The sequence below is a fragment of the Hemitrygon akajei genome, chromosome 14 (assembly GCF_048418815.1).
Source record: "Hemitrygon akajei chromosome 14, sHemAka1.3, whole genome shotgun sequence".
Lineage (NCBI taxonomy): Eukaryota > Metazoa > Chordata > Chondrichthyes > Myliobatiformes > Dasyatidae > Hemitrygon > Hemitrygon akajei.
The window spans coordinates 31106848-31121328 of NC_133137.1; the positions used below are offsets into that span (position 1 = coordinate 31106848).

Here is a 14481-nt window from a genome sequence, read left to right on the forward strand (position 1 = left end):
CCACAAACTTATCAATCACCCCTCGTATATAGCTCATGCACCCATGAACAAAAGTTGCACAAGTTTTCTAACAGTGGCAGAATCACTCTCCATTATAATAAAATACATTCCAATCATACAACATAGTAATCTTATTTGAAAATCTGAACATAATGTTGGTACAATAACAACATCAAAAGTCACAGATTCTTACGATGCGACTACTAGGACAACCTTGGATGTGTTTAAAAACGTATCAATATAGATAGCACGGAAACGTTAACATGAAGTCACAGCAGCTACTGACATTTCTTGGAAAGGCACTAGTGCATATAGCAGCGCCCCAGGCAATGAAGACGTGACTTAGGAAAATCTGACTTTACACAAATTCTCCCACAATCTGTTCCAAGCACATAACCTCCCTGCAGTAACCAAACAGATGCAGTGAGTTACACACACAAAATGCTGGAAGCAGCAGTGGGCTTCCTCCAGGTGCTCTGGTTTCCTCCCTCAGTCCAAAAATGTGCCAGTTGGTAGATTAATTGGTCATTGGAAATTCTCCTGTGATTAGGCCAAGATGAAATCAGGGGATTGCTGAGTGGCGTGGCTCTAAGAGCTGGAAAGGCTTATTCTGCGCTGTATCTCAATAAAAAATAAATTATCCTTAGGAATGCAGCTGCCTCTACATAGTAGAATGACATTTAAGAGATTTGCTTTGGAAACTGACAAGGCAAATCTCTTCTATTGACAATTGCAAAATACTTTATCGAACAATGTAACATTCTTTTAATACCTTAAAGCCATCAAAACTATCCTTTGTATGTGGGGCATTCTAATTCAGTACAGTTGCAGCTACACTGAGGAACACAATAAATAAATAACCATGTTAATTGATTCATTGAAATTGTTTCAGACTAACTGAAAAATAGCTGTTTTATGTACAGTTCTGAGGACTGGAAGTCTTACGCAACCCAAGACCGCCTATTCTGTATTTTACAAAATGCCTTCAAATAGAAAAAAATAAAAGTAACTTCTCTCTTTATTATATCATATCACAGCACTGAAGATTCTTAAGGCAATCTGGAATGTGCAATGAATGGACAGCTGATCAAGTCAGTTCTGGGAACATCGAAATTAGCTCTATCAAAAGCTTACATTACCTGCAAATTGCTAACTCTGCCTATTATTAGTGCTATCCTGGACAAATTAATGGGACACATTATTTGTATTCTCAAATGCACAGTTCTATGAATCAATTTCTGATATATTCCCATTAAAATTAACATCAGATAGAATCAAAATGTTGTCTATGACAAAAGACTGAAGCATGGTTTGAAACTTGAAAATTATTTATTAACCCTACTTCAGGCTATAAAGTGAGGCACACTAATAAGTAATTTGCTTTGCAGAAAAGATTTATTTGTCCAGAAGAAACGACAATAAATTTCATTTATTTTCAATCCCACTTGGATCCCTCTCCTTAGCTTTTGGAAATCAAAGGAAGTCCAGAATAGAGGACATGAAATAATACACAAGGGAAGACATAAGAATGTCCCAGAAATACCACAGAACCAAAGACCCAGTCCAGATTGAAAATGAATAAATGCAAGGCATCTGATGATCTATATCACAAGATTTTGAAAGCAGTGGTTATGTGAATTCTCTGATTATTATCACTGAAATAATACAGATTCTGAAATGTTCCTTGCAATCGGGGGATAGGAAATATTACTCCACTACTGAAAGGACAGAAAGAGAAAACTGCTAACTGTTAGCCTAGTTAAAATAATTAAGGAAAAGCAGGTACAGCAAGAAATTTGGAAAGTAAATGGCAAGCTGCCTTTATCACAAGAGTACTTAAGTACAAGAATTGGAGAGGTCTTACAAAAATTATAAAAGATTTGGAGTATCATGTACAATTTTGGTCTCTTTTACTTAAAAAGGGTATATTTGCTATATATATGAAGTGCAGTAAAGATTTACTAGAATGGTTTCTGGGATGGTGGTCCCATTATATTACAACAGATTGAGAAAGCTAGGCCTGCAATCTTTGCAGCTCAGGGATGGCCTCACTGAGATATACAAAGTTATTAGAAGGGTCAACAAAGTAGATGTAAGAGGATGTTTTCCCTAGCTGAGGAGATTAGAATGAGGCTTCCCTGTCTTAAAATAAGGAGTCAGCTAATTGACACCAGAAGCTTCCTGGCCATGGGAATCATCTACTCCACTTCTACCCTGTCAAACCCCAAAGGAATTTTAAACTTTTTAATGACATTGCTTCTTATTATTCTGAAGAGATTACAGGTGCAGTCTGCCAAACAGCTCCTCACGATAAACCTGCTATTCCAGAAGTCAATCTATTGAAGCTTTTAGATTTAGATTTAGAGATTTACATTTATAGGCCCTTCTGGCTCAACAAGCTGTCACCGCCCAATTACACCCATGTGACCAATTAACCTGCTAACCCATACATCTTTTGAATGGCAGGGAACCTGGTGGTCATGGGGAGAAGATACAAAATCCTTACAGACTGCAGCAGGAATTGAACACAGGTTGCTAGCGCTGTAATAGTATTACTATAACTGCTACACTGGTGTGCCACCCCAGGCTTCACTATACTAACTTCATTAAAATTATGCCCCTCCTGTGTTAACAAGGCCAGCCCCTAAACACAATATTCCAGAGATTATCTTACTAGGGTTCTACAAAAATGAAGCAAAATGGCTTTTTTTTTTCATTGCTCAGATCACCTTGCAATGACATGTAGTATTGCCTTGTTAATCGCTTGTTGTACCTGCATATTAGCTTTTAGTGACAGCTCGGTTCCCCTGAATATTAAAACCTTTCAATATTTCACTACCTAAATAAAAATATGCTCATCTATCTTTTTTCCCTACTGAAGCAATTATCTATCATTTTCACGTTACATTCCTTCTGCACTTCCTTCCTGTCCACATTCCTTGAAGCCTCACTGCATCCTCTTCACTGCCCACAATTTTGTATCATCGTAAACCTGAATGCATTACCTTTGATTCCCCCATTGAAATCATTTTGGTATTTATGAACAGTTCTTCCAGAAACCCACCAAACATAACCTCCCAATTTAAAAGTGGCTTCTTTATTCCTCCCGTGTTCTGTCATTTAATGAATCCTCAAACAACAGCAATATATAACCATTATTCCCAGAATCTAATATTATTTAATAACATCGCACATAGCATCTTATTGAAAATCCAAATAGACCACATCAAATAATTTGCCATTATCTACCTGAAAGTCACACCTTCAAAAATTTAACAAATTTGTCAAATCTGATATCCCTTTCATGAATCAAATTTGAGTCTGTCTGATTAAACTTTTATTTTCTCAGGCTTGTGACAAGGGTAGAGTCAAACATGGGTTTGACGCCTAGCTTATTGGCTAGTGGTTCATGTGCACGATTAAGGGTCCAGTGCAACATCCTGTGTAACTGTAGCATTTACTTTATTTTGCATTCAAATTTGCATGGGCAGAATAATAGCAAAGATGAGGAATTAATCACCAACACTGCCTCTCAAAGTCCAACCCTATGTTCCTGTCTTGAGAGATGGAAATGGGCAAGGCTGGCCAACAGGGCTCTGGTGAAGCTGTATAGGCCAATCCCCTGTCCAGTGGATTCATTGGATAACAGAAACTCCAACTCTACCATCGACTTTTGATACAGGGGGTCATCAAAGGAGCTAAGGGCCCAAGAAGAAGTTGTCACCAACACATTCAATGCAAGAACCCAGCAAAAGTCGCAACTTCAAGAGAGAAGTGAAGAAAAAAATGGGTAAACAATCAAGCAGGAAAAAAATGCATGAACATGATGCTCAATAGTATTCAAACAACTGAGTTTCAAACCTCTATGATAACATGTCTGGTGTTTGTATGACACTATTGAAAACAGAAAATCAGTCCCCTGTAGCACACAGCCAATATCACTGAAATATGTGCAATTATTTCACTCACCAATTTTCTGGTTGAAGATCTTCTCAAAAGTCAATTCATCTCTTTCCTCCAAGTATTTTTGCATAACACTGCGTATACTGAAAATTAAAAAGTAAAGATCTCACAATTTTTTTAATTAAAGAGCAGTAAGTTTACTCTCAATCACATGCATTTTACATAGACTGACATAATTTGATTTTAAATAGCATCTAAATAAAAATTAAAAAGTGAGGAGGAAAATGCTGGAATAAACAAATACGGTAGCTTTTTTTCCGAAAAAAAATAAATGTTTTGCAATTTTTATTTTTGTGTTTTTTTTGTCTCCCCATCCATAAACTCTACCAACGGCTCTTAACTCAGTCTGGTAAAGTGATCCACTTTTAATCATTTGCTGGTATGCAACAACTCCTCCCCTCTCCATTGGAGTACTCATACACCCACTTCCTCATTAGGCCCCTGAACCCATAATGAGATATAATCTGAGTTTATTCCACCCGAAAGTACAAATGGCCATCTGCAACAATCCCCTGATCACACAACTGTCCTTAACCAATGCACTTGGCTGGCTTTACCTTTCCCTGCATGTAATAGTAGCTCCACCAAAAACCATAGAAATTTACATCTAGATAGAGATCTAATCTTATTATCCTCTGGATAATCATATCATTTTTCATCAGACACATTTCCAGGGCTTGGTCCAAATTATTAAACAAATCTAGTCAATAAATGCATTTTCACTACTTCCAAACATCTGATTTAACCAACTACAACCAAACATTCCATTAAGTGGACAATAATAGAGCATGGCACTGAAAGATTAAAAAAAAACACACACACAAGGATTAAAGTGTTTCAGTTGTGAATTTTGTAAAGAAATACTACTTATTTGAAGAAATTAATAGGCTCCCAATGGCCCTCTTTTAGCTGTAATGCTAACTACAAGCTCTTGGGGACACCTTAATTACATTAATGAGTTACTTGTTTCATGCATTCATCGCGTAAAACTGCCACCACTACTAACAGATCTCTAACTACCTTGACTTCAGAATGAAGCTGCTTGTATTTTGGGCTTTCTTCCAATGGTAAAAACAGGTACTAATGTGACCAAATGATCTTGCCAATAACTTTCTCTGCAATCTCCTTCATCCTATCTTTATCCATTGCTTCTGTTCTGCCTAACTGTGATGTTATGTGTCGTCCCCTCACTTCACAGTCTTTCAGTCATCAACGCTGTGTTCATTAGAAATTCCCATCTCAATCCCTCTGCTTTTAACTTCTGTAACCAATTAGAAGCCTTTTCAAAATTCACCGTTTCAACTTGAGTCACCTTGCCCTATTTTGGTATCATCTCTCACTACAATTTTCTTCTTTAAAGTAACATCATATCTTGACATTTTCAGCCTATTATAAAAGACAATTTCTACCTAAATGCAACAATATAAATCAAGTCTCTACTTGTTTTGCATCAACAAATTCTCTTCCCTTTTATCCTGCAAAAGACAATGATTGCAGAAGTTAATCCCAAGATTTTCTCAGAATAGCTCAGTTCCCTTTGCTTACGTAATAAGGGCAAGAAGCTTCAAAGACCCAACAGCTTAGTCTGTTTGCAAACTGAAAGGTGTGGCTTGTATCATGCCAGTTAGTTGATCTTGTCCCCCTAAGAAAAAAGGAGGCAGCAATTTGCTTCCCCCAAGGATGATCAAACTCATTATCTAGCATGTTTGTATGGGCCAAAGTACACAGCATTCTGAACTAGGCCTGTGGACAGTTCACTTGATCTGTGTGCCATTCCTTGCAGTACCATGGTAATGCAGAATTCAAGATGAATAAGTCACTAACCCTAATGACATGCACCAGGGAATATTGAAAGGGGACAACAATTTTTCATTCTTTGTATATGCAAATAATGCATTGAGCTGCAGAACAGCTAATGCACATTTCTGATTTTTTTTAAAAGTTGGAAGATAAAGTTAGGAACTGCAGGCAAATTAGTTTAATGCTGTGAGTGCACTAAATCTCAAAATCCATAGTAGGTGATAAACGTAACATTCAATTTGAAGTACAATATTTATTCAAAGACAGTGACCATGGACAAATTAAAAGAGCATTTCAAAAACTGAAGCAAATTTTTACAAAACTATTAAATAAATTGGATGCAGCAAAGGTAAATGATTCAGAGGGTGCATTTCAAAAGCTGGAATTTAAAAATATTAATCTTAAAAAAGGATCGAGAAGCATTGCCACACAGCGTTGCCACACTTTTAATGGCATTGGTTAAATTGAAGAAAGTTTGGAAGTCCATTTCTATATCCATTTTTCATACTTTACATTGATAAAAAAGATACCAACATTTCTGTTCTGGTGGGGCTTTCCTGTATTAGGACCTCACGCTTTAGGGTACAGAACAAGACATATATTCTGGCCATTGACACCAGCTACAAAAAAGTACAGATAGTTTCTAAAAAGGAATTAAAGGAAAATTGACTTTTGTATCTCCAAACTCCTGGTAACTGGGGATTCATGTTTAAACAAGAGTCTATTTGAGCCACTGCATGCACAATTAATTCTCCAAAGAAAACTGCAGCAATTTTTAACAATGATAGGTTTCACCTTATGTTCTGTTAGCTCTGGAGGCATTAAAAATTACCTGCACAAGACAATTCAAAGCAAAATATTTACATTTGACAACAATACTTTTCATAAAACAGTAATTATTTAAAATATTTGGTGATTGTGACTAAATATCACCAAAAAAAATTTGTTCACCTGCCTGAAAGAACAGAATTGTCCTTGTAAATACAATGAAGATAACAGTCTAATGCATTTAAAATGAAGAAGACTTTCATGTACATGGCATCTTTCTTGTCCCTTTCAAGAGCTTTTCAGTATTCTCATATTTTCTTCTGAAATACAAGGATGATATTTGCTCATCAAATCTATGCCTCCTCTCAGGGTGACTCCATTAATTCCTTGTAAGTTAAACACTCCCACATATCTATCAACTCCCCACACCCACTGGTCTGAGGCCTTTGTCGGTCAGGATCAACTATACATGTTACATTCTTGCGTCTACACATGCAAGCCAGGGCAGTACAAGATGGAGAGCAAACTGTTGCCCATTTAGCAAGCCCCCCCCCCCCCACACACACATCTGATGAACCCAAAGCAATGGGACAGACCATTACAGTTTGGCACCAACAAATGCTAGTCAGTGTTGAACTCAATGTAAGACTGCCTGAGGGACCCTAGCTCCAGAGCACCCCCCCCCCACCCCACTCACCTCTGGGTTTACTCCTTAAACATTCCCAATGAGTGGGCATAGCTCAAGGCAGCAGGTGGAGGTTTGGGATCAGAGTTTTCCTTCTTCTAGATGAGCTGCCAACCATGGCTAACAAGCCCCATCTGCCCAAAGTAACTGGTTTTAAAGTACCAGTAACCCGCCTTTGCTTGTCAGTGGAAATTGTTTTGCCGGACTTAGTAGCTAAGCCAGGTGCTGGATTTGGTTGTCAGAGGCTGCCCACCTATACCAATAGTTATTCATGGTAAACAGTCAGTTTACTAGCCAGCTAATCTAGGGGAAACCTGCAAAGTCAAAGGGGAAATGTGCAACCTCACCACAATCTAACACCAGAGGTCAGGAATTAACCCTGATTGCTGGAGCTATGACAGAATAGGATCTGCTGAACTGCAGTGCCACCATCCCTTGCAGGCAGTTAATTATACAGTATTTTAAAGTGCAATCACCATTGCAATTGTAGGAAACGGGAGCTAATTTGTGTACAGAAACCTTCCAAAATCAGTAGTACGATAATAACCAAATAGAAGTGTTGAACAATTGGGCAAACTTTTCTGCAACACCAAAATGCTCACATTTCTGGATGCTTCCCCGCTGTCACCTTCTGCAATTGTTTGCTCTCCACATTACTAACAACAGAGTATTAATAAGGAATGCTTTGCTTAGGATGGCTGCAAGTTGTAACCACACTCAGCTTACTCAGCTCAGAGGCACAGCAACTTTTCCTCTCCCTAACAGAGATACAGAGGTCTATTTTGTGTTAACCAAACAATATCAACACACACCAACACTGAAACTAACACTTTTCTTGGCTTGCGTGACTTTACTCGCCAGATAAACTCATATGAACCATTGAAGAATGCAATAAATTCTTCTTAATTAAGAGCATCAATCTAAAGTATTTAGAATCACTGTTCAACAACAGGGGAACAGACTCTGGCATTGGGAAGAAGTGGAAAAGTAATTTTAAACTCACAAATAATATTCAAGTGCAGGAATTAAGTACCCTGAAGCATTAACATTTTAAAATATGGCTTTCATAAATGTTCTGTACACAGGTAATGTATATATTAACTTTAAATTTAGCACTAAACCATCTTCTGCCTCATGTACACAAGTGTTAACATAATTAATTCTCCTGCACACCTGGGGACAATAGAGGATGGAGGACCTCTATAACAAATAAACAAATAAGAAACAGTAAATTTGAATGCAAAACAAAGGTAATATTGGGCTGGGTAAGATAAAGAAAATTGTATAGGGAATTTTACTCCATGAAGTGCTTCCAAAGTTATGTATGGTCCAACCAAACAAAGAACAATCTTGCATCTAAAACTCCTTGTTCAATAAGATGAGGAAAGCTCAAATAAGGTACAGAATAAAGTTTCTGTATTCCCTCCTTCAATACTCCCAGTTTCAACCATAACAAAAAATGCTCAAATCAAATTCCACACATCTGTCATTCTTTTAATCTTTCCAAAACTCCTTTAATACTGGAAGTGCTCTGCTTTAGCAATCATGAAAACTGAATGCAATAGTCTGTGCTCGGATATTTGCTGGCAGCTACGCGGATCCCTATCAAGTAGCGATTCTTCTTTTAGCTTTAAACTGTTTTCAACCATGAATGGAACAGTAACTACAACATTTTCCAGTAGATGACCATAGGTATCAACTGGAAGTTAATATCTTGACTAATCTTTCCAATCCCTTGACTCCAGCACAATCATTAATTGAAGCACCCCAACTTTGGCCCACACATTCCATAATCTAGATACAAATCTGGGATTTCTAGTCTTCGTACTTGCTACTACATTTTATCACTCGATCAAACAGCTAGGTTGTTTTTAAGCAGAGTCAATCAAATGCCAAAGAATAAAATGTTCCAAACTATTACAGCAAGGGCAGAGTAATACATTCAGACTCATCTTTCATTAGTGAGAGAGCTCTTCGGAATTCACAGGCGCTGCAGGAGTGAGTTAAGGGCCTTTCAGCTTGTGAATGAATGCACATCTGTAATTTACAGACATTCAAGAAATATTATAAACAGAGGCTCATTCCAAAAAAACTACATTTGTCTAATTCCTGGGGTTTTTTCCTTAAATAATTGAGGTTTCTCCATAAATTACAAGGGAAAGGGTATTAATTGCTGATAAAACCATTCAGATGCAGACTCCAAATATGCAATATTTTAGTCACCAATACTTACTTATAACATCCTAACAACCTCATAGCTACTTCGACACACAACTAAAATGAATGTTTTTGTTTGCCAATTCAGTTTAGAAACTAATTTCAGCAGCTACCTATTCTCTAAAAATTCTGCTAACTGGTTAGTTTCTCTCAAATCTATCAATTCACAATTGCAAGGATTCTTCAACTGAAGTGAGACTTTGACAAGTGGGTCTCTTTGGGGGAAAAAAATTGCATAACTTTAAATACGTTAAGCTCTGTACTAGGCACTACATGTAACATATCCCAGACCATTTTGTGGTTTAACTATGTATTTTGATCACACACTCAATCATGTAGTGTTCAGCATATCATACTTATAACAATAGTGTTGTTCTTTAAAAGTATAAAAAATAATTAGCAGCAAATTAGACAGATTTCATATCAGTGTACCAGCTCTTTCTCAAACATTTAATCTTAAAAGGTCAGATCCAATTACAGTTGGTCAAGACATAGAATTTGTAACATTCAGCAAACAAAAACATTCACACATAGACACAAAAACATTCACACACAGACATCAGGTAATTTCTAAAAGCTATTGATTTCATTTAAATTTCCAGTAGTTATTGTTCACATTTCAGAAATAGAGTATCCACAAACTCTCTCATAACTCAACACTGCATGCTCTGCTCTATGGTTATGTTTGTTCAGATCAGACAGGAAGGAAACACAAACCCACACAAATCGCGTTACTGAAGCTTGAATGGCCTATTCTCAAAAACTAAAATTTAATGTATCTTTTCCTCTAAAATCTAACTTTGGTGCACAACCTAAACCAAATGTTGCGTTCACTTTTACATAATACAACATTCATATTTGGTCCTACTTTACGTAAGCATTTCTCAAACAAATATTTCACATAATTCAGACACTGCAGGAAGGCCTAGCAGGGTTATTTTAATCAAAAATAATGAATTTACCACTTTTCCCAGTGCATTTGCAAAACGGTTCTTTTTTATTTAAATGGATTTGAATCAAACATTTTCAAATATGATTCTTACCGGAATCTTTAAATGCAGAACAATGACAGAAAACTGATGAGCTGGTTCCAAAGGGGAAAAAAAACAATTTCAACCTACACTATTTAGTGTTTGCACTACCTACAGTGAAAAAAAAATTCGATTTTAAAAGATACCTAAGACCCAGCTCGGACAATACTGAAACGCCTCAAATACGTTATTCCTTTAAATTATTTTCAACAAGATAATTTAAAGACAATTAAACAATAAATAAAATAATATTTGTGATTCATTCAAATTGGGACATTAACGACAACGATGCAGAAAATTACTCGAATCCCACCGTCGTTTCAGTTCTGTTGGATTTATACACAGGTTGGGCTCATATGATCTTTTAAGCTTGTTTTCAACGATTTAGGTTTGAAACTGCTTTATAATAAACTGTTTTTGAGAAATCGTCCAATAAATGACAGCTGCTGCTGCTGCTGTTCTGTTTTGATGGTGCAACGCCTGTCAAGACAAACGGGCTGTATTTTTTGAAATTCGGATATGGAGATATTGTCCATTCAATGTTCGTTATTTTTTCCCCAATGCTTACCTGGGCTCTGGAAGTACAATTTTCTTGCTGGCTCTGGCAGCTGGAGTCGATTTGCTTTTCTCCATCGCCATTAAATAGCTCACATCAGCCAGCACTGCCTCCAAATCCGCCATCTTGCCAGGAGAGACAGAAGCAAAAAGGAGCCTCTCAAAGAAGGGCACAAGCCGAGGGACACGGGCACCCACAAACACCCAGAGACTGCCACAAGGCAGGGAGGAGGAACGCCGAAACCTCCCCGGGGCCGAAAACCAGCAACCCTGCTTCAGACAGGGAGGGAAAACCAGACGCTTATTCAGGGAGCTAACAGCCAGAAACTCTGTCCAACTCTATCATCTGGGAACCAGCCAGGCTTCAGCCCTCATTCCTGGAACAGGAAACCTCCAGAATGATTCTAAAGATTCTCAGGTCTTCTCTTCTGCAACAGTTTTTTTTATTTTGTCTCTTTTTCCTTGGTGCACACTGATGCTCTCTGTTGTACAGTGGCCATGAGCTGAGACTGAAAGCTTTTCACTTCCTCTTGGTGTCAAGGAAGGATCTCTCTGAAAACCTGGAACTGGAATCCGAGTTTTCGTCAGAAGCTCGCTGGATCGGGGTTACTGGATGACGGAGGCTTCATCTGCACCGGTATAAGAATTTAACAGCGTTTTTTTAGAGAAGTAGACAATGAGAGAATAACACACACAGAAAAATAAACGCGTTTTATTCGTTTTGCCGCCGAAGCTGCAGGAGCTTGTGAAGTGCGTGTCTGATTTAAAATGGCACAACGCGATTAGTGTCGGAAAGAGCAGTGTTATCGAGGTCTTGTCAGATTCTCATGGCATTTAATGAGATAAGGACTGTTATACATAGTAGCAAGAGTTCCTTATGCAATTCATTTATCAACAACGGCGATTTTTAATTTGCTGTGGTAGGTGGGACAAATTTAATGTGAAGTAACTTCTAATTTGAATCATGTCAATTTTTAAATAAACGCAAGAAGCTAGATCTTGTGCATTTTGGTGATTAATATTCAGTGGTGGTGTAGGCCAGTTGGCAGTTTTTACTTAATATGAAATCTAACTCCACTGCAGACAGCAGGATTAAAAGTTGACAAATAAAAACATCCATTTGGCTGGTCTAGACCTGTGAAAATGCAGGTCAAATCCTGTGGATACAAAAACCTAAACCTGAAGTTTTGATCCCTTTTCACTGAAACTTTTTACTGAGGTATAATTCCTCAGTAATGGAGACTGTTACCATTTTGGCTTAGAGAAAGTACTTAATAATCGACCAAAATCAACCCACAATCTAGACTGATGGACTACATACTGATAAACCTATCCCTCCAACACCCAACCACTCAAAGGAATTATAATATGTTTGATTTAATGCTTCAGATTAATCACTAGACCATAAGATATAGGAGGAGAATTGGGCCATTTGGCTCATCGAGTCTGTTACGCCATTTCATCATAGCTGATCCATTTTCCTTCTTAGCTCCGATCTCCTGCCTTCTCCCTGTATCCCTTCATGCCCCGTGTCATCAAGAATCTATCAACCTCCACTTTAAATATCATCACTTGTCCTCCACAGCCAGCTATGACAACAAACTCCACAGATTCACCACTCTCTGGCATAAGAAATTCCTCCTCATCTCCATTCTAAAAGGATGTCCTTTCATTCTGAGGCTGTGTTCTCAGGTCTCAGACTCCCACCCTGCCCCTAAACACTATAGGAAACATCCTCTCCACATCCACATTACCGAGGCCCAGAACAGTCAAACACCATATCTAACAACCCGTTCAGTCCCGAAATCAATTTCATGAACCTCCTTTGAACCCTCTCCAGGGTTACATCCTTGCTTTTATAATCTTGTCCTTTCAAAATGAATGTTAACAATCTTCACAACCAACTCAACTTGCAAATTAACCTTTTGGGAATCCTGCACAAGGGCACCCAAGTCCCTTTGCACCTCAGATTTTTGAATTTTCTATTTAGAAAATAGTCTACCCTTTTATTTCTTTCTGCCAAAGTGCATGATTATGCACGGTATTCCATCTGCCACTTCTTTGCCGAGTCTCCTAATCTGCCTAAGTCCTTCTGTAGCCTCTCTACTTCCTTACAACTACCTGCCCCTCCACCTATCTTCATACCGTCTGCAAACTTAGCCATAAAGCCATCAATTCTGTCATCCAAGTCATTGACATAATAATTCTTAAACTATGTTCTAAAATGTAAGGTGCATGGGTTATCCCCACTTTTAATAATATTGATCATATTTTAACAGGCTACAGCAACATAGGTAGCTAGAATGCCTACGGTGAGCAATGTCAGGAAAGACTAACCATTCAGACTCTTTCTTAAAAGCAGTTAATGTATATCTCATCTAAAAGGGGCCAAAGTTGAATAATTACCCTGTACCACATGTGCTTATTTTGTTCATGGAACTTACAGGGATGAGAGTAAGTTACAAAGTCATAATGTTTGAAATACAGTAATCTAAGATACAGACCAATAATCACTGACAAATGAAGGTTCATGAAAGATGCACTTTTGTAATATGAGATGGCTGAGGCTTTAGGAATAGATCCCAAGGAATGAATCAATATTTCTACCCAGTAATAATGACATTGCAGCAAACACTGTATAAGTGAGTCTGTGATGAACATAAATTGTATTTAGTTTTGAGTTAATTAATGATTTGGTATAATAAAGGCAAGCCAAATTTATATAAGTCAAGTAAATGCTAACAGAGTAATTTTGAGAAAATAATTTATTGATATAAGTATATAATAGCTGTGTACATGAAACATCAAAAAACTTCTGATATGGTGCCATATAAGAAGCTTTCTGAATCAGATTAAGCACACTAGTAGCATAGATAGAACATTGCAATGAATACGTACATATTTTTTAATTTGCAAGGATATAGTGGAGGTAGAAGGTTTGTGGACTCTGTAGAATTTTCTCTACTTCTGCATAAATATGACCTAAACAGTGATCGGATCCTCACATAAGTCCTAAAACTAGATAAAGAGAACACAATTAAATAAATAACACAAAGGACATTATACTTGGTCATTTATTTATTGAGAAAAATGATCCAATATACATGTATTTGTTGGAAAAAGTATATGAACCTCTGGGGTAATGCCTTCCACAAAAGCCATTTGGAGTCAGGTGCTCCAATCAATGAGATGAAATTGCAGGTATGGGTTTCAGAGGTCCCTACCCTATATAAAAAAAAGACACACAAAGTCAGGTTACTTACAGAGCCTGCTCTTCTCAAGAAACATCTGTTTATTTGCACCATGCCTCCATCAAAACAACTTCCAGAGGACCTTAAAAGGAAAATTGTAGAGATGCATCAAGCTGGAAAAGGCTACAAAGGCATTTCTAAAGACCTGAGTGCTCATCAGTCCGCAGTAAGAGAAATTGTCTATAAATAGAGGAAACTCAGTACTGTTGCT

At 37.5% G+C, this 14481-nt stretch overlaps 1 protein-coding gene across 2 annotated transcripts in view; it reads right to left on the bottom strand.

Annotated features, from left to right (window-relative positions):
* grk3 (G protein-coupled receptor kinase 3) overlaps positions 1–11573 on the bottom strand; it is a 268143-nt gene extending 256570 nt beyond the window's left edge. For both annotated transcript variants that reach the window (XM_073065740.1, XM_073065739.1), the window contains exons 1-2: positions 11033–11573; positions 3970–4046 (exon numbers count right to left, since the gene is read on the bottom strand). In XM_073065740.1, coding sequence (XP_072921841.1) covers positions 3970–4046; positions 11033–11145 — 190 coding nt within the window. In that variant the 5' untranslated portion in view covers positions 11146–11573. The remainder of the gene's footprint in view (positions 1–3969; positions 4047–11032) is intronic.
* Between the last annotated feature and the right edge of the window lie 2908 nt (positions 11574–14481).